Source organism: Canis lupus, chromosome 1 (genome assembly GCF_011100685.1).
Source record: "Canis lupus familiaris isolate Mischka breed German Shepherd chromosome 1, alternate assembly UU_Cfam_GSD_1.0, whole genome shotgun sequence".
Classification (NCBI taxonomy): domain Eukaryota; kingdom Metazoa; phylum Chordata; class Mammalia; order Carnivora; family Canidae; genus Canis; species Canis lupus.
In genome coordinates this window covers 68,208,703-68,235,671 of record NC_049222.1, presented here as the reverse complement: position 1 = coordinate 68,235,671, position 26,969 = coordinate 68,208,703, and the positions used below count along the sequence as shown (strand labels likewise).

The 26,969-nt window shown below is 38.9% G+C and overlaps 1 protein-coding gene across 2 annotated transcripts in view; it reads right to left on the bottom strand.

Moving 5' to 3' along the window:
- The window catches only part of LAMA2 (laminin subunit alpha 2), a 584,053-nt gene that overhangs the window by 419,206 nt on the left and 137,878 nt on the right, over positions 1–26,969 (bottom strand). For both annotated transcript variants that reach the window (XM_038526758.1, XM_038526759.1), the window contains exon 3: positions 24,600–24,712. In XM_038526758.1, coding sequence (XP_038382686.1) covers positions 24,600–24,712 — 113 coding nt within the window. The remainder of the gene's footprint in view (positions 1–24,599; positions 24,713–26,969) is intronic.

Below are 26,969 nucleotides of genomic sequence, written 5' to 3'. Positions count from 1 at the left end.
CTTCTATCAAAAAGTTCATAAGAAAAGATTCAATAAATATAACTATACTTGTTATGAAATCCAGGTAAAAATCCCAAGATATGTATAAAAAAAACATTAATAGGAAAGTTCCAAAGAAAAAGCCAAATGCTTCAACAATTAAGTTAAAAAGTACTCATTTTAAATCATACTGGAAATAGTAAAATGTAATGATTTTAAAGAGATAAAGAAAAAGATGCTTGATGAATTGTGCTTTTATAGCAGGATGTCATTCACCACTTATTTTGGAACTGGAACTTTTTTTTTTAATTTTTTTTTCAATTTTTATTTATTTATGATAGTCACAGAGAGAGAGAGAGAGAGAGAGAGAGAGGCAGAGACACAGGCAGAGGGAGAAGCAGGCTCCATGCACCGGGAGCCCGACGTGGGATTCGATCCCGGGTCTCCAGGATCGCGCCCTGGGCCAAAGGCATGCGCCAAACCGCTGCGCCACCCAGGGATCCCTGGAACTGGAAATTTTAACAAAAATCAAGGGAATTAAAGCTAGCCAACATAGTCAGTATTCCGACAGGTACAAAGATTATTCTCAGGAAACTGACAATATAGCCAAATTTAGGACTTTACATAAGAGTCTTATTTTTACAATTAACAGTATCATCTGCTGTAACTGCATGCTTAAAAAAGAATCCCCACATTATGTAATCAATAGATACAAGGTTTTCTTTTGCTTTCTTTTCTTTTTTTTAGTTCTAGTGGTATAATTTAGTGACTTATCGGTCGCATATAACACCCAGTGCTCATCACATCACGTACCCTCCTGAACACCCATCATTCAATTCCCTCCGCCACCCACCTCCCCTCCAATAACCCTCTGTGTGTTTTCTAGAGTTCAGCCTCTCATATGGCAAGAGAAACCAAAGCAAAACCAAACTATTGGGACTTCATTGGGATAAAAAGCTTCTGTGTGGCAAAGGAAATAGTCAACAAAACTAAAATGCAACCTATAGAATGGGCGAATATACTTGCAAATGTCTTATCTCCCCGTAGGGAGACTGTTCTCCCTCTGCCTCGCTCTCTGTGTCTCTCATGAATAAATATAATTTTTTTAAAAGAAGTCTTATCAGATAAAGGGCTAGTATCCAAAATCCATGAAGAATTTCTCAAACTCAACACCCAAGATGTACGTGTTGTTTGTTGAAACTGGACCTTTTTACAAAGTAGGCACCTACTGGAAAAGTAACATATTGCATTCTAATTTTATTGGATGTTTATAAAATTTAGATTACTGAAAAGTTAAGTCTAGGATTAGCCATTTATAGTATTCCTGAGTAATAATTGACATTATCCTATTATAGAGGAAGAAAATAATATAACTAGAAAGTAATGTCATAGCAACACAAAGATTCAACAAAGGCAGATTCAGCAAAGCTGTCCATCAATTCAAAAGTTCTTTATTGGGCACCTATTGTATGCCAGTTACCACACAAATGCTCAAAAGTAATAAAAATGTGTAATGCTCATGTGTACCAAGAACTCAGATATTTCTACACTTAAGTACTATGTAATATGATCATACAGTACAAATTTCATTTTAATTATAAAATATTATTTTGTTAAAGTTCTATGTTTTTAGGAACATTTTGATTGAAATATAAGACTTTGAAAAACCCCAGATATTTGACATATAAACACATTTATAATAAATCACTTTTTTTTTCTGGAAAGTTGTTGTAGCACCTTAACTTTCATTTTCTACACTTGAGAACAACATAAAAAACATGTAACTTCTTGTGTTTAAAATGTTATATTTACTGGGTGTTATTCTGTATGTTAGTAAATTGAACACCAATAAAAAAAAAATAAAAAAATAAAAAAAAATAAAATAAAAATAAAATAAAATAAAATAAAATGTTATATTTAGTATGGCATTCTATTTAATATCTATAAGTAATAGCACTTTAAAAGCTGTGTTGATTTGGATACACTGAGGAAGGCTTTTACTGTGATTACGAAAGAAAAGCTTAAAAAGCCCTTCCTTAGGAAAATCTATGAATCATACTAAAATGGTGAAATTAGAACTTAAGCTTCTGGAAGTCACTTTGACCAAATTGGATCAATGATGATCTTTCTTAAATCTTCTAGTAGAATGCTTAGTCTATTGCAATTATAATTGGCCAAAGAATTTTCTTATCAAAGAGCCATATATTCTCCATGATTCATTAAAAGTACTTAAATTGACCAATAAATAGCATTTAATAACATAATAATTCTCTCCAAAAAATTCTGAAAAGACCAAAAACACAGACATTTAAATAGTCAACTCAATATTTCAAGTTATATCTACACATATACATCAGAGGTTAGTAGTATTCTTGGTAAGTCCTAAGTTTAATTTTAAGGTAGACTCTTTTCTATTAATCTGTTCTTGTTTTTAGTGAGATTATCACAATTATTGGCATGTACACATGCCATTATATGTGCCAATGTATACTGTGTACAGAAAAGTCCTGATGCTCTTAATTACCCCAAGGTTCAGGTAAGGAGTTAAGTTGCATGAGTGTCTATTTGGAGTATAGACAGCACGCTCTGAAATCAGGAAGAACTGAATTTGGACTTTGGCTCTATTACTTGTGAGATCAAGTTATTAAATCTCCTTGATGCAAAATATTCTCATTCTGTCCAATGATTCATGTAAAACATTTTGCCCAGTGCTCAGGACAAAATAGATTCTCGAAAAGTGCCGGTAGTTAACTCCCTGGGAACAAGAGTGCCTGTGTTGTATCTCTAGACACAAGTGTTCTACATATTCTATTTATATTATATGATTTATATTATAAAAGCCATAATTTATACAAATAATGAATAAAACAGTCATTTTCTGACTCGTTATCACTGGCCTTTTGTTGATGAGACATTTTAGCAAGCTGAGCAAAATTGTTTGGAATTTTACTTCCTTTAATGTAATTCTTATGCCTATCATGTTTCTAGATTCTCATATTTTACATAGGTGCTCATTACCACTATTCTTTCCGACAGCGTATGGTCTAAGTCATTATAAAAGAAAATCTGAACCATTACCACTTCACACCCATTACGATATCAACTATCCAAAAAACAAAACAAAACAAAAGGTAGACAATAACAAGTCTTAGTGACGGTGCGCAAAAATTGGAATCTTTATGCACTGCCAGTGGGAATGTAAAATGGTGTAGCTGCTATGGAAAACTTGAGCAGTTCTTCAAAATTTCACAAATTGAATTAGTACATGATCTAGGAATTCCATTTTTGGGTATATACCCCAAAAGAAACAAAAACAGAGACTCAAATAGATTTACATTTACCTATGTTCAAAGCAGCATTATTTGGAATACCCAGAATGCGGAGGCAACCCACGTGTCCATGGATGGATGGATGGATGGATGGATGGATGGATAAAAAAAAATATGTGATATATACAAAGAAATATTATTCAGCCCTAAAAAGGAAGGGAAATTCTGACGCATGCTACAAGATGAATGGACCTTGAGGATGTTACACTATGTGAAAAAGTGAGAGACAAAAAGACAAATATTATATGATTCCACTTATATGATATATGTGGTCAAATTCATAGAGACAAAAGGTAGGATGGTGGTTGCCAAGGGCTGGGAGAGGGGTGAATCAAAAGTTATTGTTTAATGTCAGAATTTCAGTTATGTACGATGAAAATAGTCCAGGAGCCGTATAATCGTGCTGGTAGGCCACTAAGTTGAATGTACTTATTGCCACTGAACTATAAACATAAAATGGGCAAGATGATAAATTTCATGTTATGTGGATTTTATTGCAATTTAAAAAAGAAAGAACCATAGCATACTTTGAGAAGTTGACCATAAGTGAAAATATGGTCCAAAGTGTTAAATACTGCTGGAGTTTTGATTTTTTTTAAGGATAATCTTTAATGAAATGTAACTGAGGAACATAGACTCTTCTTAAAGAAAGTGAACAGCATTATGTTGATTAGCAGAGGGTACAATGATGTCAATGAAAACAACAGCTTTCAGAAAGAGAATCTTTCTGTCGTATCAAAAAACAATGTAAACACGTGGGAACTTTTTCAGGGATGAATTTGAAAGCTTTAGCAGGTTCCTTAAAAGAAGAATATACAGCATACCATGTATTACGTAGGGTTTTCTAGATCGCATAACCCAACGGAGTAACACACTGTGGTCGTCTGTTTGTGTCCTACCCCGCCACTAAATCCACACACTGAAATCCTAATTCCCAAGGTGATGGCATTAGGAAGTGGAGCTTCTGGATGTCAGTAGGTCATGAAGTCAGAGCCCGCATGATTGGGATTAGTGCCCTTGTAAAAGAGACCCCAAAGAGCTCCCTAGTTCTTTCCTCCTCATGAGGCTACAATAAAAGTCTCAGACTTCTAGCCACCAGAATTGTGGGAAATAAATGTCTTTTATGAGCAACCCAGTCTGCATTATTTTGTTATAGCAGCCCAGATTGACTAAGACGCATACCTACTCAATATCTTCTCTGTTTCTGGAATATACCCATATTTATCCGGTTACATATATAACATGGTGGCAGGGCCACTTGAAATCCCCTAATGACAGATGGAGGCACGCTAATCATGAGGTCAGGATGTTATACAATTAATTTATGAAAAAAATTCTGTGAAGCTACATACTACAATAAAGTACTACAATAAAGTAAATGGTCACCCTAGGTTACAACCTATTTTGTGGCTAGTTTAATTACCTCGAGTATATTCTAAAATCAGTGGAAAATGTCTTTTACTTCCTTTCTCCATTTCTTGATTTTTTTCCATTGCATTTTATAAACATTGCCATAGTTTCAGAAGCATTAATTAAATAAATGATTCTCAACACTGATGAATGGAAAAGTTTGTCCCTTGAAATGAATTCATTGAGGGTAGGTGACAGTCAGGAGGAGGATGAAGCAAAACTGGAAACTGTATTTAAATAATATTACAGAGAAAAATCACATATTCCAGCCCACTACTACAAGATTTTGGGACAGAAAAAGTAATTCTATGAACGCAGACAGCTAAATTAAGTATTTACTCTGTATTTTGAAGATTTTTCATCTTTGCTTCCCAAACTGACTTATTAAATTAATATAATCATAATGACCCAATGCAGAGAGGCAACTTCTCATTAGTGTTTTGGACTGATTTCCTTGGTTGTAGTATATTATGAGGCCGATTTTTCTTTAGTTGAGTTTATTGTTTCAGCTAATTTGAGATTAATCTACCATAACCTTCTGACAGCACACTTGGCTGAAGAGCCACATTAAAATACTTGTAAAAACAAACAAAACTGAGGTATTTTGACAGGGAATATATTACTCTTAATATCTAGACACAACCTGGCTAATAAGTAAAGGATGCTACAATTTTTTTTCTGTACAGTTTTATTAGGTGTTACCTTAATTCAAAAACTGCAATATCAATATTTGCATATTTAAATAAATAGACTGAACACTAATAGGTGTTGTTATGGTGGGAGTTTCCAAATTAAATCTGTGTTTGGAGCCATTCACCTTCTATTAAGGATCTCTTAAAAGACTCATTCAGGGATCCCTGGGTGGCGCAGCAGTTTGGCGCCTGCATTTGGCCCAGGGCGTGATCCCGGAGACCCGGGATTGAATCCCAGGTCAGGATCCCGGTGCACGGAGCCTGCTTCTGTCTCTGCCTCTTTCTCTCTCTCTCTCAATCTGTGTGACTATCATAAAAAAAAAAAAAAAAAGACTGTCATTCACTGAAATTTAATGCTTTTTTTCCTATATTCTGATATTTCCAATATCGAAGTTCTTTAGCTCATCCCTCTCAGTAGCTACACCACACAGCTGATCACTCCCTCTTTCTCGCCAGATTTTATCCTGGCCTTTCAGATTTACCTTTGCGTCTCTCTTCTAGTCACCTCTAAATCTCAAGTGCCCACAATTCAATTTTAGCACATCCTTTTTTTAACTCTACACTTTCTTTCTAGGTGATCTTAAATAAGGCCTTCGTGTTAAACATAATTTCTTCACCAGTGATATCCAAATTCATGTCACAACTTCTGGTCTCTCCAGACTTATAAATCTAATTGTCTCCCTAATGTTTCCACTTTGAGGGATAATGTACATTTCAAGCAAAGTATGTTAAACAGAGCCTTTATTTACTACATAGCACCCCCATCCTGCATCTCGTTCCGTCCATACAGTCTTGGTAAAATATATTCCTTCAGGCCAAACCTCTAGGCATCACCTCTGCCCCACTCTCTACACCATCAACTCTGGCCCTATCAACCTTGACGATAAATTTTGACCTATGACTTCAGTCCATCTCTGCTACCACCACCATACTCCAAGTCACCTACATCATCTCTCAGCTAGAGTCCTCCAGTGCTTTCCTAACTGCCACCTAGGTTCCTCTTGTTTCACTGCAATCATTCTCTGTTTATTGGGCAGAATAATATTTTTTATCAAAATAAGTGAAATCATGCTGCTTCAGACTTAAATCCCACTGTAGGTCTCCAATTATACTCAGAATTAAATCTAACTCATTATCAGGACTGACTACTCTCTACAGGAACAAATCAGATCCGGATCCCTTGGGGACATTATCACATAACTTTCACTCTTGACCACTACGTTCCAGCCACACAGATCTTCTTTACATTCTTCACCATACCAAAGTGCATTCCTGCCTGATACATACTTGGCTCAGCTTTTGTCATGACTGGCACAATTCTCAACTCAAATATCCTTTCTGAAAAATGCATAGACGGAACATACAAATAAAGTAGCTACTATTACCATTTTCTATTGTATTATCCTGTCCCGTTTTTTTCCATGACACTTTCACTATTGTATTTACCTAATTTTCCATGTCTCTCCTCTCACCTCAGAAAACCTCTATAGCCCCCCACAATTAGAACGTAAAATCCTGAAAAAAAGGCTATCTGTCTCCTGGCCAGACGTTGAGGCTAAAGATAGCGAGCATCAAGCAGTAGATGTTCAATCATATTTTTCAAATGCATCGTTAAATTATTATATATATATATATATATATGTTATTCAGGAAAGATACTACAAAGGGCATGGTGTTTCTTGCTTGAGATTGTACCTACTTTGTTTAGGACTACTTTAATTGACAAATGTATGCATCCCAGGTTTTCCAGGATGACTCCAATCTTAAATATTCTTTCTTTTTTTTTTATAATCCATCAAAATAGCCCAATAATTAATATATTTTAATGCTGAAGCAATAATTGAGACTACTCCTTAAATTTATACACAAAAAATAATTCTTATCAGATAATACACTGATCTTTGTTTTTAAAACCATAAACAAGACAGAGACAGAGACAAACAAATCTTCTATTTTCTCTCAGAGAGAAGCACTATAAATACTGAGTAAAATACCAAATACTGTTTTTTCAAGGCATCAGAGAGCAGCAAAGTCAGTCAGACTTGACTAAAAGGATACATATCAGAATGAGCTGACTTGTCCATCTTGCTCTTAGGGTATCCACTGATTTACTGAAAGGTAAAGAGTTCATACACAAAACTACATTCTAGGGTATTCATCAATCTCACAGGATGAGAAGATGAACACTGGAGTTCAGAGCTATGAAGTCATGAGCTACAGAAAAGTGTGAAATTAGGATGTGAAGGGTCATGAGCCATAGAAAAATGGTTCCTACTTTCTCCTCAGCTTTTGCCTTCAAGAAATCTACCGGGACACCTGGGTAGCTCAGCAGTTGAGCATCTGCCTTGGGCTCAGGTAGTGATCCCGGGGTCCTGGGCTTGAGCCCTGCAACGGGCTCCATGCAGGGAGCCTGCTTCTTCCTCTGCCTGTGTCTCTGTCCCTCTCATGGATAAATAAATAAAATATTTTTTAAAAAGAGGGGGGAAAAAGAGAGATATACCAAATTAAGTGGTGAAAGAGCCATGCAAAAATGAACTCCTAAGAAGTGAATTGCAGAACAGATGGACAACTCATAGAGCTGAGAAGACCAACTTTGGAGTTCAGAGTCAGCCAAGAAGGGAAGAAAAGGCTGTCTATTGGGACCCCTGAAGGTCTACATGCAGAAAAGGTCAAACCAGAAACAGCCATCGGAATACCTGATCAAAGCACAAAACGTTACTAGCTGATTGAATCAAGGCGAGACAGCTGTAGTCTAACTCTTGCCAGAACAAAAATAAATCCATTGAAGAGAATTTTTACGATTTTCAGACACAATGTGCATTATTTAATAATAAAAAACAACTAGCAAGGTTTTCATGAATCAATAAACCAAGAAGGAAGAAAAAGACAATAGCAATAGACTCACAGATGTTTCACATGCAGTTATCAGGCATATAATTAAAAATAACTGTGATTAATGTCTTCCTGATGAATAAATAAAGAAGTAGTTTGAAGTCTATTTTTAAAATGTATCAAATGGAAATTCCAGAACTGAAAAACAGAATTAGTGAAATTAAGAATTTAGCAAATTTAGGGTTTAGGGTTTAATAGAAGATTAGATTCAACAGAAGAAAGGACAACTATACTGAAAAACAGTTACCATAAAATGTATAAAGAAGCCTAAAGAGAGGAGAGGGGAAAAAGGGAAAAAAAATTGAAGTACAAAACACATAACGGACATGATGGAAAGCCTAACATATTTGTAATTAGAGTTTCAGAAACAGAAGAGGGAAAGTAGATAAGTATCAGCATTTGAAGAAATACTGGCTGGAATTTTCCCAAACCAGTGAAAGACATTAACCCATAGAATTCGAAAGTTTTAAAATCCCAACTAGTATTCATATTCCTAGACACTATATAGTAAATCCCTGAACACCAGAGTCAAAGAAATACAATTTTCAAAGGTGACAATGGAAAAAGACACCTTTCTTTGAAAGGAGAAGCAATAAGAATTTAACTGACTTCACAACAAAAATTATGAAAGCCAGGAAATAATGGAATGAAATCTTTAAAATCCTAAAAGAAAGGGGCACCTGGGTGGCTCAGTTGGTTAAAGCATTTGCCTTCAGCTCAGGTCATGATCCCAAGGTCCTGGGATAGAGCTTTGCATCAAGCTCTGCATTGGGTTCCCAGCTCAGCAGGGAGTCAGCCCCTCCCTCTTCATCTGCCTCTCCCTTGGCTCATGTTCTCTCTCACTCTCTCCCTCAAATAAATAAAGTCCTTTTTAAAATGTCAAAAGAAAATAACTTTCAAATAAAAATTGTATTCGTAACAAAGACTAGGAATCAAAAATAAAGGCTTCAGGTAAAAAGAATTGAGAGAATTTGTCACCAGCAAATTCTTTCATGAAGAAGGCGCAGGGTGGGGGGATATCACTACAGACCATCTATACATTGAAAAGGTAATAACAGTATGTCATTCACAACTCCATGCCAATAGATTTGAAAATGTAGGGGAAATGGATGAACTTATTGAAAAGCCCAATTCAACTAATCAGCTAAAAGAAGAAAACTCTCAAGAGGCTTCGATGTATTGCAGCTATTGATCTGTAACTGACACTCTATCCACAGGGAAAACTCCTGGGGTCAAAGGGCGCCACTGTTGTATAGAAGTTAGAACACTCAATATCTTTAGAAGGAGAGGGCAAGAGAAGGAAAGCAGGAGGGTAGTTTCTGTGTTGCTGGTGCCCAAAAATGGAAGGTGGTGGTAAAGTTGAAATTAACGGGAAGATTTCTATTTTTTTTTAATAAAAAGACTTTTTTTAAATTCCATGAATGACAGACTGAAGTTGATATAACTAAAATAATACCAGACAGAAAAAAAACCTTCAAGTCAAGAACATACTAGTAATAAGATCCCTTCTTAATGATTTAAAGTCCAAGTAACCAAGAGGATATAATCACAACAATAAGTACAGAAAGTGTTGTATTTAAAAAAAGAGAGAGAGAGAGAAAGTGTTGTATAAGAGTTTCAACATCCACGTGACATTTTTAGGCTTTCTCTCTATATATATTAATTTCCATAAATTACTGTTTTTAAATACAATGATTTTCTTAACTTACATGCAAGGGAAACATGTAGGTATCATGTAAATATCTCAGTAATTTAACTGTTTTTGAGCTTAAAGTAGCTTTTGTTTTGCTTTTTTACAACACTCCCATTGTAACTCCAGCCTTATTTGTTCTCCGCTCAGCATTACTTTCAGAAGATGGCCAGGAACTGATATCTACTGAGTAGCAGGTAACATGCAGCAGTGTGCTAGACTGTTTGCCTATATCACATCACTTTATCCTCATAACAGCCTTCTTCAGAAAGAAGTGGTACTGTTAGCTCCACTCTACATGTGACCTAATCAAGGAGCAAAAATATGGGGCAATTTACCAAAGGCAAACAAACTGATAAATGATAAGTCAGGATAAGGAAGTTGAGCACAATTACATCGACTGCTTTCTCCTCAGCCTCATTCTCATCTTTCCTGCCATCTTTGTATTTTAGAGACTCGGGGTCATACTGAGAACTCAGTATTATCTACGAACTGAAACACACATGGTATCATGTAAGCTAAATATACGTATAGTCAATCTCTTTAAAAAAAAACACAATATATGTGTATGTGATATATAAACATGTATAAGTATAATCATATATATATAATATATAACATATATATAAAGTAAAAACTTAGATCCCCAAAATAAAATAGAATACACAGCATGATGAAATGCAGTTGTGTTTTATGCGTGAAAGCCATCAGACAGCTGTGAAAAATTGCCCACATTTAGTCTATTTTAGGCAGTTCTATTCAGACTTTCCATAACAGAATTAGTATGATTTTAAAATTTTAGCACTTTGCATAAAGTGAAATAAGTCAATCGAAGAAAGACGATTATATGGTTACACTCTTATGTGGAATATAAGAAATAGCGAAAGGGACCATAAGGGAAGTAGGGAAAACTGAATGGGGAAAAAAATCAGAGAGGAAGACCAACCATGAGAGACCCCTAACTCTGGGAAACAAACTGAGGGCTGCTGAAAGGGAGGTGGGTGAGGGGATTCGGTGACTGGGTGACGGGCACTGAGTAGGGCACATGATGGGATGAGCACTGGGTGTTGTACTATGTGTTGTAAACAGAATTTAAATTAAAAAAATAATAAAATAATAAAATAAAATAAAATTTTAACAGTTTCCTACTGATTTTTAACAGATTTCTTCCTTATGTATTATTATTTCTGTTTTTAAATAAATAATTTTCTTATTTCCTAGTTTCAAGAACCATTGTCCAGGGCAGCCATCTTCAGACTACTTGAAATAGGATCTGTATCTCCAAAATGTTCATGATGTTGCTAGAATTAATTTTATCAGCATTTTATATCAAAATACATATAGCCTACATCTGTACTTTTCTTTACAACATGGTAGGTTTTTTTTCCCTTTTTACATCTACTTTTTCTTTTTCACTAACAAATAATAAAATATCAATTTAAGAAGTTACAGTTTTAGACCTCTCTGTTACAAAAGAACAGTTAAATTGGTTAAAATCTGCTTTTCCTACATAAAACTATAAACATGGTAAAGTCATACAGGGTGACAAATATGACTGGAGTTTATGTTTAGAAAAAGAATCAGTGAGAAAATTTACTTGGTGTTATTCAGGCCGACACTTAAAGAAAACTTCACAAATTAAAAAATATATAGCATATCTTAACATAACATCACAATGAGATTACTTCATCGTTTGTTTAATTCTCAGCTTTAATAAGATTATTACCTCGTGGATTAATGTTTTGCACTGTTCATTCATTTAATCATTTATTCATTTAACATAAATTTATTGAGTTCCTCATATATTGGGCATTATTCTAAGAGCTTACCACACAACAATTAAAAAAAAAAAAGACAAAGATATCCATTCCCATGAAAAATGTATTTAGAAAGGTGAGGTTAAACAACATTCAACATAAATAGTAAAATGGGGTGTCTGAGTGACTCAGTGGTTGAGCGTCTACCTTTGGCTCAGGACATTATCCTGGAGTCCCATGATCAAATCCCACATCGGGCTCCCTGCAGGGAGTCTGCTTCTCCCTCTGCCTGTGTCTCTGCCTCTCTATGTCTTACTCATGAGTAAATAAATAAAAATCTTAAAAATAAAAAACCATAAAGTATACATAGTAACTTAGGCTGCAATATATTTTATGAAGAAAAATATAACAAAAAAGGTTAGGAAGATGAGTTTGCAGTTTTAAATGGTATTATCAGTGAGGTTCTTGCTGAGAAGATGGCAACTTGAAAAATAACCCAAAGGAAGTGAGGAAACAGGTGAAGTGTAAACTGGGGAAAATAATTTCAGACAGAGGAACAGTAAGTGCAAAGGCCCTGAAGCCGGGACAGCAAGGACAGAGACCTTTAAGACCTGATCAGGACACCAGCAGGGCAACTTAAGAGGGCAGATGAGTCTAGAGATGAAATGGGGTGAAGTAAAGATCCAGTAAATCCTCATGAGTCATTGTGATTTTCCCACTGGATAGGATGGAAAGCCATTAGGGAGCTTTAGTGGAAGGAGTACTATAATCTGATTTTGTACTAATAAGATCAATGTGACTACAGTGTTGAATGTAGACTGAAGGGGAGACAATCAGAACTAATGTTGTGCACCATGTAGACACTACCGCTGGTTCTCACCTTCATTAATGATTAAAAGGTCAAGCATAAATAAATTCATTTAGAGGAAGAATACATCTTCTAATTAGCCATAGATCCTGCTTGTGACATTGAATCAATGATCTTAAAAGAAAAAAAAAAAAAGAACAGTGATGTTAATTGTATTCTATTATACTAAATAAGATGCATCCATGTAGGGCATCCTGAATGTGCAGATTATAATCTACTCTATGGTTAACTTTGTATTTATCAGTTTAGCAGTGACCCAAGTACTACTAAGACAAAAAAAAAAAAAAAAAAAAAAAAACCTCAGTGATTTGAAGAGCAGCTCGGACAATTCTTTCATCAAGTGTCCTGAGTTCTTGCTAAATGCCAAGCCCCCTGAGGGAATAAACTGAAACCACCACCTTCAAGGACTCCAACTGGAGCAGGACCAAAGGGAAACGAGCCTCTGGTCCCAACCCCCAGGCTGCTGCCTGTGCAGATGCGAGTCCAGGAGGAAACCTTTACATCAAATAGACCGTGGAACAGAAGCAAATTCAGCCAACACAGTTTGAACCTTCTATGGCTTTTTAAGACATTACGTGTGTAGGTCTCCTTCGCTTCTTCAGATTATGAGATATTAGATGCATATTTCCACTCCTTTCAACCTTCTGAATAACGAATTATAAAAGTTGTACCTTACCTCACTTTTTCTTTTTTGCACACTTTACTAAGCAGAGAGAACATACTCTAAGCCATAGAACAACAGATTCGTTTAACAGGAATGAGTAAGAGGAGGGTCAGGAAGGAACACGCGACGAAAGAATAACACTCTTCCTTTGAGACTAAAAATCGGATAACCTTTATTATGTTTCTTCTTTAAAAAAAAGATTTATTTGTATTTGAGAGAAAGAGAGAGAGAGAGAAATACAGTGAGCAGGGGAAGGTCAGAATCCTTGAGCAGACTCCCTGCTGGGCGGGGAGCTGGATGAGGGGACTCAACCCCATGGCCCTGAGAGCACGACCCCAGCAAAGCCAAGAGCTGCCACTTAACCAGCTGAGCCACCCAGGTGCCCCCACCCTTATTATGTTTAAACAACGAATATTGAATCTATGAAAAAATTGAACTTGAAGAAACACTTCAATATATTTCATGCTTTATTACTACAGAGTGTTCAATTATTTCATTAAAAGTCTAAAAAGTATTTAGGGAAAAGGTTTCTATGCCACTCACATAGTTTCTAAAAGTATAGTATTTGCACAGAAATACTAACTCAACCTCCTTCCAAACCTCATTAAACACTGTTAACCTAACTTACTAAATATGTCTCTATAAGATAAATGAATAAAATATTTAGGTCAAGATCTCTGCAGCTGTAAGACAATCTTTCTTGACAATTGCATTTTTAGTTTTGGGGGACACACAGGAAGAGACGTGAACTGTTTATGCAAGTGAAGAAGATTCCTGCACATGGGGCCTAACTAATTTCATGCCATCCCTGGATTACCCACGATGAAGATGACCTTACTTTATATTAACAGTCTATCAAAAAGGCACCCCTCTGTGTCTGATCCCACTTGGTGCCAGTCAGCTTTCTTCCTAAATTAACCCAAGAGGGAGGAAATGGCCCATTTTTTTAAAGTCATAAATTGAGATCAGATATAACACATATCATGGTAAGAATCTGATTGGAAAGAAGCTAAAAGGAAATACTTATTTTAAATTGTTGTATATTTTTCTTTGCCATCATACTGGATTTTTGCTTACAAATCAGTGCAGTTAAGCTTCTCTTCAAGTTTATGCTGATACCAGGACCTTATAATACCCAAAACAGCTATTTTGCTATTATCATCACTTCAAATTTTTTGCCATGATATTGTATTATTTATTATGCTAATCTAGAAATTGGGGCACAGCATGATTAAATCATTTGCTCAAGATATGCTGTGAGTAAATAACAGAATTGGGAAAAATTACTAATCCCTCAGCAATAAAGATCCGAAAACAATCTGTAAAATAAGTAGCCACTCTCTTCTCAATAATATATTATTTTTTTTAGTTACTTATCTAGAATGCTAAAATGTAAAAGGAATTTCCCAGTGTAATCTATAAAGATTTAAACAAGGAAATTCAATATAGGCGGTTTATTTTTTTGAATAGTTTATTATTTATTCATGAGACACACACAGAGAGAGGCAAAGACATAGGCAGAAGGAGAAGCAGGTTCCCTGTGGGGAGCCCGATGGGGGACTTGATCTCGGGACCTTGGGATGATGACCTGAGCCAAAAGCAAATGCTCTATCACTGAGCCACCCAGGTGCCCAAGGCTGTTTATTTTTAAAATAGTAATTTTACTAGGAATTGTTTATGGCCAGGTTAAGATGGCAGAGTAGTAGGGGGACCCTGGGTTTTGCTCATCCCTCAAACATAGCCAGATCAACATCCAATCATTTTGAACAACTAGGAAATCTTAATCTTAAGGGTTAAGAACACAAGTTGGGGGAGAGAACCTGGCATATTCAAGGTTCAGGGATGTGAATTAGGGGAGAGAAAGTCTGTGGTGCTGCAGGGCTTCAGGAGGGAGCCATTTTCTTGGAGAGAAGTCAGGGATGGAGAAAGAAAGTGGGAGAGGGAGCAGCACATAGGGTTCCTGTAAGACCTCATGGTGGGGGGATCACCTGGATTACACTGGGACAGAAGGCTCCCCTTCCCGAGTACATTTGGAAGAGGGTATCTTGGCCTCTCCAAGGATAAAAGACCTGCTGGGCAGCATTGAGCAGCAGCTCTTCAGCAGGGGACAGGGGCAGAGCAAAGGGCAGACAACGTAGTCGCAGCTTTTCACATGCTCCACCATAGATCAGGCACCTGGGTGACCGTGCAAATGCTCTTCTGGGACAGAGCAGTGCCTGGAGCAGGGCTGCGGGAGGGCAGCAGGTCCTCACTTTGCCAGGTCCTTTAAGATGTTGTTTTGAATCCCAGCCACAGCCCAGAGAGAAAACACAGGAGAACTCTGGTGTCGGGTGAATGGACAATCTGGGCACAATTTGAGGGCAGGAATCGGACAAAAGCCTGGGACACTGGTGGGAAGATTGTTCACCTTTCTGTGAGGGCCTCCTGAAAGCTGGCAGCTGCAAGTTCCCCTCACTGGACATGAGTTCCTCTTTCTGGGAGGAGAGTGCAGGGTGATGCCATCGTCTGCCACCACCACCACTACCCCTCATCCTGCAGGCATGGCTGGAATTCAGAGAGAAGCACAGCACCTCCAAGGAAGGCTGGAGTCGCTTATACCAAACTCCACCCCCCTGTGCCCACTGGGGGCATCTTTACCAGGGCAGTCTGACTACGGGCCAGTGCAGAGTCCTCTTCCACAGAAGACCAACACACGCACCCCTACATGTACCATGTCTATTGATCGCAGAGCGCCCCAAAGCTTCAGCTTCAGTTCTAGTGGAAATATGACCAGCTTTCTTCCCTTCTTTTTTTATTTATATTTTGTATTCTATTATTTTTTACAATTTATTTTACTTTTTTCTTTTTTCTTAGGAATGAGCTTAGAGTTTTTTGCTCACTAATTGGTTTGTTTGCTTCATTTTCTCATTTTTTGGATTAGGCTTTTTTTTTTTTTCTTCTTTCTTTTTCTTTGGAATCAGAGATTTTTGTCTGTTTTTTCATTCCTTTTCCTTTTCTCAGATCAAGCTTCTTCTTCTTTTTAAGTAGGCTTATCTTAAATAAATCAAAGTACACCTAGTTAAAGGTCTCTCAGCTCACTCATTGATTTAGCTAACAAAGAGTTATGCAATACTTTTTCTATGGGAGGCACTCTGCTAAGACCAGGGATGGATACAAAGACAAGTTGGCCACCATGCTTTCTTTCCAGAATTTTTTCTTGTATAAGTGGTAAGTAGGTCACTATAATATACAAGGTCAGAGGAAATATTCTCCACTGCAAGCAAGGAGGAATTCTGCAGAGGACTGACCTGTGGGAAAGAGCAGCCAAAACACAACAGCAGAGTGCACACAGAATATACCAGAAACACTTGCCGAAGTGTCAGGCTCCGAACAATGTAGGACCCCTTCTTAATATAGTATTACTCTCAGAAGCAAGAAATGTAACAAGCTCTCATAACACACAAAAGGCAAAAACCTAGACATAATGATAAGATGGAGGAATTCTTTCCAAAAGAAAGATCAAGAAGAAATCACAGCCAGGGATTTGCTCAAAACAGATATAAGCAGTATACCTGAACAAGAATTTATAATAACAGTCATAAGAATACGAGCTGAGCTTGAAATAAGCATAGAAGACCCCAGAGAAACCTTGGCTGCAGAGATAAAAGACCTAAAAATGAGTCAGGCTGAAATAAAAAAGATGCTGTAACTGAGACAAAAATCAACTGGATGTTATTACAACAAGGATGAGAGAAGCAGATGAACAAATATATGATACAGAAAGTAAAATTGTGGAAAATAATGAAGCAGAAAAGAAGAAGAAAAGGAAACTATTAGATCACAGATATAGACTAGGGAACTCAGTGATTCCACAAAGTACCATAATATCCACATAATAAAGGTCCCAGAAGAAGAAGAGCAGGAAAAAAGGGACAGAAGTTTTACCTGAACAAATTACAGCTGAGAACACCCCTAATCTCAGGAAGGAAACAGGCATTCAAGTCCAAGAGGCACAAAGAACTCCCCTCAAAAATCAAGAAAAAGAGGTCAACACTAAGACATATCATAGTGAAACTTGCAAAATACAAAGATAGAATTCTGAAAGCAGCTAGTGACAAAAGGTCCTAAACATAAAAGGGTAATAAACACGAAAGGTCAGCAGCAGATCTGTCCACAGAAAATTAGCAGGTCAGAAGAGAGTGGCATGAAATATTCAACATACTAAGTGGGGAAAACATGGAGCCAAGAATACTTTATCCAGCAAGGCTGTCATTCAGAATAGAAGGAGAGATAAAGTTTCCAAGACAAGCAAAACTAAAGGAGTTCATGAAAACTTAACCAGCTCTGCAAGAAACATTAAAGGGGACCCTTTGAGCAGGAAAGAGAGGCAAAAAAACCCATGAAGATTAGAAAGGAACAGAGAGGGCATCCCGGGTGGCTCAGCAGTTTAGCACCACCTTCAGCCCAGGGAGTGATCCTAGAGACCTGGGATGGAGTCCCACGTCAGGCTCCCTGCATGGAGCCTGCTTCTCCCTCTCCCTCTGCCTGTATCTCTGCCTCTCTTTCTCTCTTCTCTGTGTATTCTCATGAATAAATAAATAAAATCTTTCTTTTTTAAAAAAAAGAAAGGAAAAGAGATAATCTACAGGAAAAGTGACTTTACAGGTAATACAATGGCACTAGCTTCATATCTATCAATAATTTCTCTGAATGTGAATGGACTCAATGATCCAATCAAAAGACATACAGTATCAGAATGGATTAAAAAACAAGATTTATTAATAAGGTACTTACAAGAGACTCATTTAAACACGAAGATACTTCTAAATCGAAGTGAGGGGGTGGAGAACCATCAATCATACTAATGGACATCAAAAGAAAGCTGGAGTAGCCATATTTATATCAGATGAACTAGATTTTAAAACAAAGAGTGGGGATCCCTGGGTGGCGCAGTGGTTTGGCGCCTGCCTTTGGCCCAGGGCGCGATCCTGGAGACCCGGGATCGAATCCCACGTCGGGCTCCCGGTGCATGGAGCCTGCTTCTCCCTCTGCCTGTGTCTCTGCCTCTCTCTCTCTCTCTCTCTCTGTGACTATCATAAATAAATAAAAATTAAAAAAAATAAATAAATAAAATTTGATAATCTTATCCATTTGCTTTTAAAAAAAATAAAAAATAAATAAAACAAAGAGTGTAATAAGAGATGAAGAAGGGCACTATAACATAATAAGGGGGTCTATTCAACAAGAAGACCTAACAATTATAAATATTTATGCCCCCACTTGAGAGCAAACTTGTAAATCAATTAATAACAAACTTAAAGAAACTCATTGATAATAATACAGTAGTAATAGCAAAGGACTTTAACACGCCATTCATAGCAATGGACAGATAATCAAAGCAAAAGATCAACAAAGAAATAATGGTATTGAATGTCACTCTGACCCAGATAGACTTAACAGATATATTCAGAGCATTTCATTCTAAAGCAGCAAAATACACATTTTTTCTAGTGCACATGGAACATTCTCTAGGATAGATTACATACTGGGTCACAAATCAGGTCTTGGCCAGTATGAAAAGAGAGATTATACCATGCATATTTTCAGGTCACAACTCTATGAAACTTGAAGTCAACCACAAGAAAAAATTTAGAAAGACCACAAATAAATGGAGCTTAAAGAACATCCTACTAAAGAATGAATGGGTTAACCAAGTATTAAAGAAGAAATAAAAAAAAATACATGGAAGCAAATGAAAGTGAAAAAGGATAGTCTAAAACCTTTGGGATACAGTAAAGGAGGTGATAAAAGGGATGTATATAGTAATACAGGCCTGCCTCGAGAAGCAAGAGAAGTCTCCAATATACAACCTAACCTTACACTTAAAGGAACTGGAAAAAGAACAGTAAATGAAGCCCAAAACCAATAGCAAAAGGGAAATAATTAAGATTAGAGCAGAAATAAATGATATAAAAATAAAAACAGTAGAACAGATCAACAAAATTAGAAACTGGTTCTTTGAAAGGCTTGGGTAAATCCCAGATTTACCAAAAAGAAAAAAGTACCCAATAAATAAAATCACAAATGAAAGAGGAGAGAGCACAACCAACACCACAGAAACACAATTATAAGAGAATACCATGAACAATAATATGCTGACAAACTAGGCAATGTGGGAGAAACGGATAAATTCCTAGAAACATATAAACTAGTAAAGGTGAAACAGGAAGATATAGAAAATCTGAATAGACTCATAACCAGCAAAGAAACTGAATCAGTAACCAAAAATCTCCCAACCAACAAGAGTCCAGGGCCATATGGCTTCCCAGGAGAATTCTACCAAACATTGAAAGAAAAATTAATACCTATTCTTCTGAAGTTGTTTCAAAAAAAAGAAATGGAAGGAAAACTTCTAGACACATTTTATGAGGCCAGCAATACCTTGATTACAAAACCAGACAAAGATCTCATCAAAAAGGACCAATATTCCTGATGAACATGGATGCAAAAATCATCAACAAGACATAGCTGATCAAAACTAACAGTACATTAAAAGGATTATTCACCATGATCAAGTGGGATTTCTTCTTGGCCTCCAGGTGTGGTTCAATATCCACAAATCAATCAATGTGATACATCACATCAATACAAAAAAAGAGATAAGAACCATATGATCCTCTCAATAGATGCCGAAAAATCATTTCACAAAATAAAGCATCCTTTCTTGATAAAAACCTTCATGAAAGCAGGGATAGAAGGAACATACCTCAACATCATAAAGACGATACTGAAAACACCTATAGAGAATATCTTCCTCAACGAGGAAAAATCGAGAGCTTTTCCCTTAAGGTCAGGAACACGACAGGGATGCCCACTCTCACCACTGTTATTCAACATAGTATGAAATGGGGCTGGGAAAACTGGGCAGCCACATGCAGAAGAATGAAACTGGACCACTTTCTTAGACCACACACAAAAATAAATTCAAACTGGATGAATGACCTAAATATGAGACAGGAAACCATCAAAATCCTAGAGGAGAACACAGCCAGCAAGCTCTTTGACCTCGGCTGCAGCAACTTCTCACTAGACACATATCTGGGGGCAAGGGAAACAAAAGCAAAAATGAAATATTGGGACTTCATCAGGATAAAAATTTCTGCACAGTGAAGGAAGCTATCAACAGAAGTAAAAAGCAACCCATGGGAGAAGATATTTGCAAATAATGTATCAGATAAAGGGCTAGTAACCAGAATCTGTAAACAACTCATCAAAATTAATACCCCAAAGCTAAATAATCCAGTGAAGAAATGGGCAGATGACATGAACAGACATTTCCCCAAAGAAGACATACAAATGGCCAACAAACCCATGAGAAAATGCTCACCATCACTCATCATCGGAGAAATTCAAATCAAAACTGCAATGAGATACCATCTCACACCTGTCAGAATGGCTAAAATTAACAACTCAGAAAACAACAGATGTTGGCGAGGATGTGGAGAAAGAGGAACTGCTGGTGGGGATGCAAAGTGGTATAGCCATTCTAGAAAACAGCATGGAAGTTCCTCAGGAAGTTAAAAATAGAGCTACCCCACAACCCAGCAATTGTACTACGGGTATACAGCCAAAGGATACAAAAATGTTGATTTGAAAGGGCACGTGCACCCCAATGTTTATAGAAGCACTATCAACAATAGCTAAATTATGGGAAGAGCCCAAATGTCCATTGACTGATGAATGGATAAAGAAGATATGTTTTACACACACACAATGGAACATGGTCATCGAAAAGAATGAACTCTTGCCATTTGCAACAACGTGGTCGGAACTAGAGTGCATTGTGCCAAAGGAAATAAGTCAGAGAAAGACAAATTCATGTCTTCACTCATATGTGGAATTTAAGAAACAAAAGAGATGAACATAGGGGAGGAGAAGGAAAACTAAATGAGATAAAAACATTGAGAGGGAGGCAAATCATAAGACACTCTTAACTACAGAGAACAAACTGAGGATTGTTGGAGGGAGGAGGGTGGGGGATGCCCTAAATGGATGACAGGCACTAAGGAGGGCGCTTGTGGGGATGAGCACTGGCTGTTCCACATGTGATGAATCACTATATTTTACTCCTGAAACCAATACTATATAGTATGTTAACTGATTTGAATTTAAACATAAATAGGTAAATAAATAAACAAAAATAAAATAAAAGTATTTCACAGACAAGCCCAGAATGTATCAACAACAGCAAGTAAAACTGGCCCTGGCTGAAATTCAAAGAGCTCAAAACAAAAAAGAGAACAAAGGAATGGCCAAACCTCTCGATGGATCAACGACAAACAAAACACTTAGAGATATTTACCTATTCATTACAAAACTGCTGTCCTTGACTCCCAGTAGAGTAATTGCTCATTTTCTGCTGTATAACCTATTAATCCTTCATGCTGTAGTTGACAAAGGCAGAAGTTATGCCATTTTAGAGGCATATGAAAATGCACTAGAAAATGAGAGCTCTGGTCTCCTGTCTTACAACAAAACAGATACTGGTTGTACTCTCTCGTAGAAGCCAGGAGATCATAGTGTGGTATTTCTAGAATCCAAGCAACATATGGAGGCCTTAAAATTATTTACCAAAAATTCTCATGAGCTCCCTAAGCTGGTCTTCAGATCCCAGTTCAGGAAATACTGGTATAGCTCAGGGTCTGGATTCAGACTCCCTAGGTTGAAATCCCAACCCTATCCACAATAAGCTTTGTAAAGAAGGTCAAGTCACTTGACTTTTCTAAGTGTTCTTTAACTACTAAGTAAGGATGATAATTCCAGCTGCCCTTTTAAGATTTTTGTGAGAAGTAAGTAAATAATAAGGATGTCCACATTTTTTCTATTACCAATGCATTGAAATACACCTGTCCTTCGCTAAATCAGTTCTAGGAACACATTCCACAGATTGTTACTCCAAAGCCTAAAGACCAAATGAGAGGCTCAAAGCCCCTTCCTGCCGGAGTTGTACCACAGAAACATCACGGAACCTACCTTTTTACATCATCAAAACACTGACTAAATTAAAAATCCTGAGTCAAGTAGAAATAAGGATTTATTGCATTTTGCAAACTGTGCCGCCTTTCTTTTGACCACACAATAGGTCCATCTGCCGGAAAGAAGCAAAAGGTAAAGTAAACAAGGACATAAGGGGGTGCCACCCTGGGATACAGGAGCAGATGTACCACTTTCACCGGGTGTGCTCCAGACTCAGAGTTAGGCAGTCTTGTCTTATAAAATAGAATCTTACAACTTGTTTATGAAGACTGAACTATAAAAGATGCCTGGAGTATTTCCTCCTCTTAAGGCCATTAAACTCAATAGGAAGAGGAGAGAACGGGAAAACAAACCCACATAACTCTTAAGATGTCATATGGGAATGGATGAGGGGAGATACAAAGCAAACCCAGGAACATATAAATGGCTTCCCAGAAAAATGGGCTTTCAAGTGGATTCTGACCTGCTGAATTAATAATGATAGAAGTGAATTAACAGAAACTTGTAATTGTACCATCTAGGTTTAAATTAGAAGGTAAAAAGCCGCTATGTTTAATACATATATATGACTGTGTTGGGATCAAAGAGTAATGTAAGAAATTTGAGTGAATTGTATGAATAGCTGACTCTTATTCTACGTGCAATTTAAAGAATAAGCAGAGAGGAAACCAGATAAATTAACCATCACTGTTGATTAATTCCCTGTCCCAGAAGATGATGCGAGGCCCCAGACAGCCAACTTACTTGTTTGGAAGGGCCCACTTTCCATGATCAAAGGAAGAGGGATAAACCCAGTGACTGATAAAGGACCAAGATGTCTTTATCAGAAGAGGGATGAAGTCCATTTTGAGGGTAGGATCCTCAGGGGAATCATGCCCAGGACTTCCCTGACCTAACGCATGATTGATCAGCGTTGTACTTTGCTCTGTCATCCCCTGATGGTGCTCTGAGACCTCCTGAGAAATATCATTAACTCAAGGCTGACATTCAGCTGCTACTACGGGTAGACAGAAATCCATGCCAGCTGGCAACTTAGCCACAGCCCCAAATCCTTGCTGCCACCCAGATGCTCAGGTCCTGAGTTGTCTGGATGGGTGAAAAGAGGATCTCCTATGAGACCCATCAGCCAGTAATTAGTAGTTCCTGAATGTGTACATCCTGGCAAAAAATGGGCCCAAACTCTGAAGGTGGGGTTGGGGGGAGAGGTTGACTCCTGTTGATGACAAATAGCGTCCACATGTGAAATGGCTGGTGCCTGTCTGGTCTCCTGAGAATGTGACTGACCCTCATGGGCTGGTGCTTCCATCCACCATGACCACCTGTAGAAACATGCTGTCTACATCATATAGGCATCAGCCACCAGCTGTCTTGGCCATTGTGCCCTCACCAACCCCCACAATGCCCTGCTGCTCTGACCCCACTGGGCATGGAGGAGTGGCTGATTCCTGCATGATTCCAGGGAATGAGAGACAGACTGTTACAGAAGTCATCTAAGTTGACGCCCGCAGTCTCAGCCTTTGGTCCATTAAATTAGCTTTTCTATTTGGAACAACAGCCAGATATGGGAACGTTTTACCAGATTCCATCCTACTTGCAAACCTAAAGAACTTGGGGGGAGGGGATGGTAATTCTTGATTAATAACTTGAGCCTGACCTAAATATTGTGAACAGAAAGGAGAAAGAAATTGAGTGTCGAAGGCACCCAGGCCTCTGCCACACAAACTCTAACAACTTCAACGTCAAATTTGTACAACTACAAGGCTTGTTACCTCGTTCAGTGGCCCAAGTTTAATTTAAGAATCAACTGTCACAGCTTGTTCGACTCTCAGTAATGAGAGGCAATTTACTCGAGAGCCCTGTTATCCAAGAACCCTTCAAGGCACACACCACGAGCAGAGCAGGAGCCCCGTCTTATTTTAAAAGTCAAAAATGAAAAAAAAAAAAGTCAAAAATGGCACCAATATATTTTCTTTATGTAAAATTTTGTTGATCTGTATTTTCGTCATTGACTCTCACTCGTCAAAACAGAATCAGCTCCTAGTTCAGTTCTCAACGCATCATGGGCAATTCATTTTCGTGGTGCTTTAGAAGTAAATGCCAAACATTCCTAAGTAATATCGTAAAGGAAGAGGCCCCTTTGTTCCTCGTATTAAGAAAGTAATGAGGGGAGATAAGAAAAGCATCCTCTCACCCAAGAACTACTAACTAAACAAATGGTAAATCCAAGATATAATTTTAAAAGTAAATCCAGGATATCACATTAATAGCAAAATGATTTAAAAAAAGAGGGGGGAGCACTATACCTGCTGCAAATCCAGTGTAATTGTCACATAATGGTATTCAATTCCATTCTTAATACTGGGACTCTGCCACCAAGTGTTCTTTCCATCAATGGCATTTGTAATTGGGTGTCTCTCTATCGAATCAGCAGCGACATGTGAAAAGACAAAAAAAAAAAAAAAAAGTCATATAATGAATTTATAGCTGTTCTTCTAAAGAAAAAAGTAAAAACTAAGGTGAAAGCCTCATCACATCAGTATCAAACATCCAAATAATATAAAGAGAGAGCAACTCATATCTGCAACAGTGGGAATTTAATGCCGACTCTGTCCCGGCGGCCGGGACCTCGCGGGAGATGCCCCGACGCCCGTGCTGCAGGTGCAGCAGGTGCAGCGAGCGAGCTGCATGGGGCCATGGGGCTGCCCTTGGGGGGGGGGGTCAGTGGGGGGCAAGAATGCCAAGCCCAGGACCACGCCGCCCAGGCGCCTCTAGTGCGCATCCGTTTTGGGAACAAAACCTGCAGTCCTGCATGGTAGTTGAAAGGTACTGGAAGTGGGGCACCTGGGGGCTCGGGTGCGGCGCCTGCCTTCGGCCCGGGGTGTGACCCCAGGTTACGGGATCAAGTCCCTGTCGGGCTCCCCGCAGGGAGCCTGCTTCTCCGCATCTCTCTCTGGGTCTCATGGATAACTACGTAACATCTTTTTAAAAAGGAAGAAAGGTAGGAAGGTAGGAAGGAAGGAAGGTAGGAAAGAATGGAGGAAGGGAGGGAGGGAGGGAGGAAGGTTGGAAGGGAGGCAGGTAGGTAAGTAGGTAGGTAGGTAGGAGGGTAGGAAACCCGGCCTGGTCCTCCGAGTAGAGTAAGGCGGCCCGGGCTTGCCTTCCCTTCTCCATCCACAGGCGCCCCAGGCCGGATGCAGAGGGACAGGGGTGGTGCTCCCGGTTCCAGGCCGAGGTCCCTCCCCTCCCACCCGGCCGCTGCTGGCCCCGATGCCAGGGAGCTCAGGGCGCCGGCTCCTCTGTGCTGTAGGTCCCGGGCTTCGCGGTAGCAGCCTTCGCAGCTTGTTTGTTCCAAGATTTTATTTATTTATCCATGAGAGAGAGAGAGGGACCCAGAGAGACCCAGAGAGAGAGAGAGAGAGAGAGACCCAGAGAAACCCAGAGAGAGAGAGAGAGAGAGAGACCCAGAGAGAGAGAGAGAGAGGGACCCAGAGAGACCCAGAGACAGAGAGAGAGAGAGAGAGAGGGACCCAGAGACAGAGAGAGAGAGACCCAGAGAGAGACCCAGAGAGAGAGACCCAGAGAGAGACCCAGAGAGAGACCCAGAGAGAGAGACCCAGAGAGAGACCCAGAGAGACCCAGAGAGAGAGAGAGACCCAGAGAGACCCAGAGAGAGAGACCCAGAGAGAGACCCAGAGAGAGAGAGAGACCCAGAGAGAGAGAGAGAGAGACCCAGAGACAGAGAGACCCAGAGACAGAGAGAGAGAGAGAGAGAGGGACCCAGAGAGACCCAGAGAGAGAGAGAGAGAGAGGGGGACCCAGAGAGAGACCCAGAGAGAGAGAGGCAGGGACCCAGTCCGAGGGAGGAGCAGCCCCAGTGGGCGCTGGCCTTGGACTCGCCCCGCTCCGGGGTCACGGCCTGGGCCACAGGCAGGTGCTGGGCCGCTGAGCCCGGCACCCTCTGGGGACCTCCACCTGTCTGCAGGCACCCCGTGAGCGGCCGGGCAAGGCCTGGGGATCCCCCCCTGCAGCGTGGACCATCCTCTGGCCCGGGGCAAAGGAGCCGGGTAACCACCGCCGCTCATCTAAACCGTGTGCGCAGTCCCTGGAATAGGGATACCGCAGTCCCACGTCACAGCAGGGCTTCCCAGATTAACTTCCAGGAAAAGTGAATTAAAAAAAAAAAAAAAAAAGCGTTTCCGAGAGGCGTACGGGCCCGAGCCGAGCTCTGCACCCGGCACAGGTCCCCGGGCCCCACAGGCCCCTGGCTCCCAGTCACCAACCCTGCACTCTCATCCCATAATGAACATCCGAGACCAGCGAAAGGTGTAAAGAACCGTAATTTCAAAAGGAAGACCAGTCCTGTAAAGTGTGTTCATTTTGTTGTCATGAAAAACTCAGAAATTTCTCATTTTCTCCTTTTTCCGCCGGCCAGGATCTGTACCTTGGATGAGCACTCTAACATGCTTACTAGAGGAGCCTCACAGCTATTAATATTCCAGCCATCATTATGCATAGACATAAACTCTACATCTGTTCAAAATGTACACGGTTCTGAATCTTAATTGGAGCCAAATTGGATTTAATAAAAAATTTGAAAAGAACCAAAACCAAGCAAAATGAAGTCCTCAATGCAACAGGAATGTCATAATCAAGTGAAATCATTTTCAAAAGAA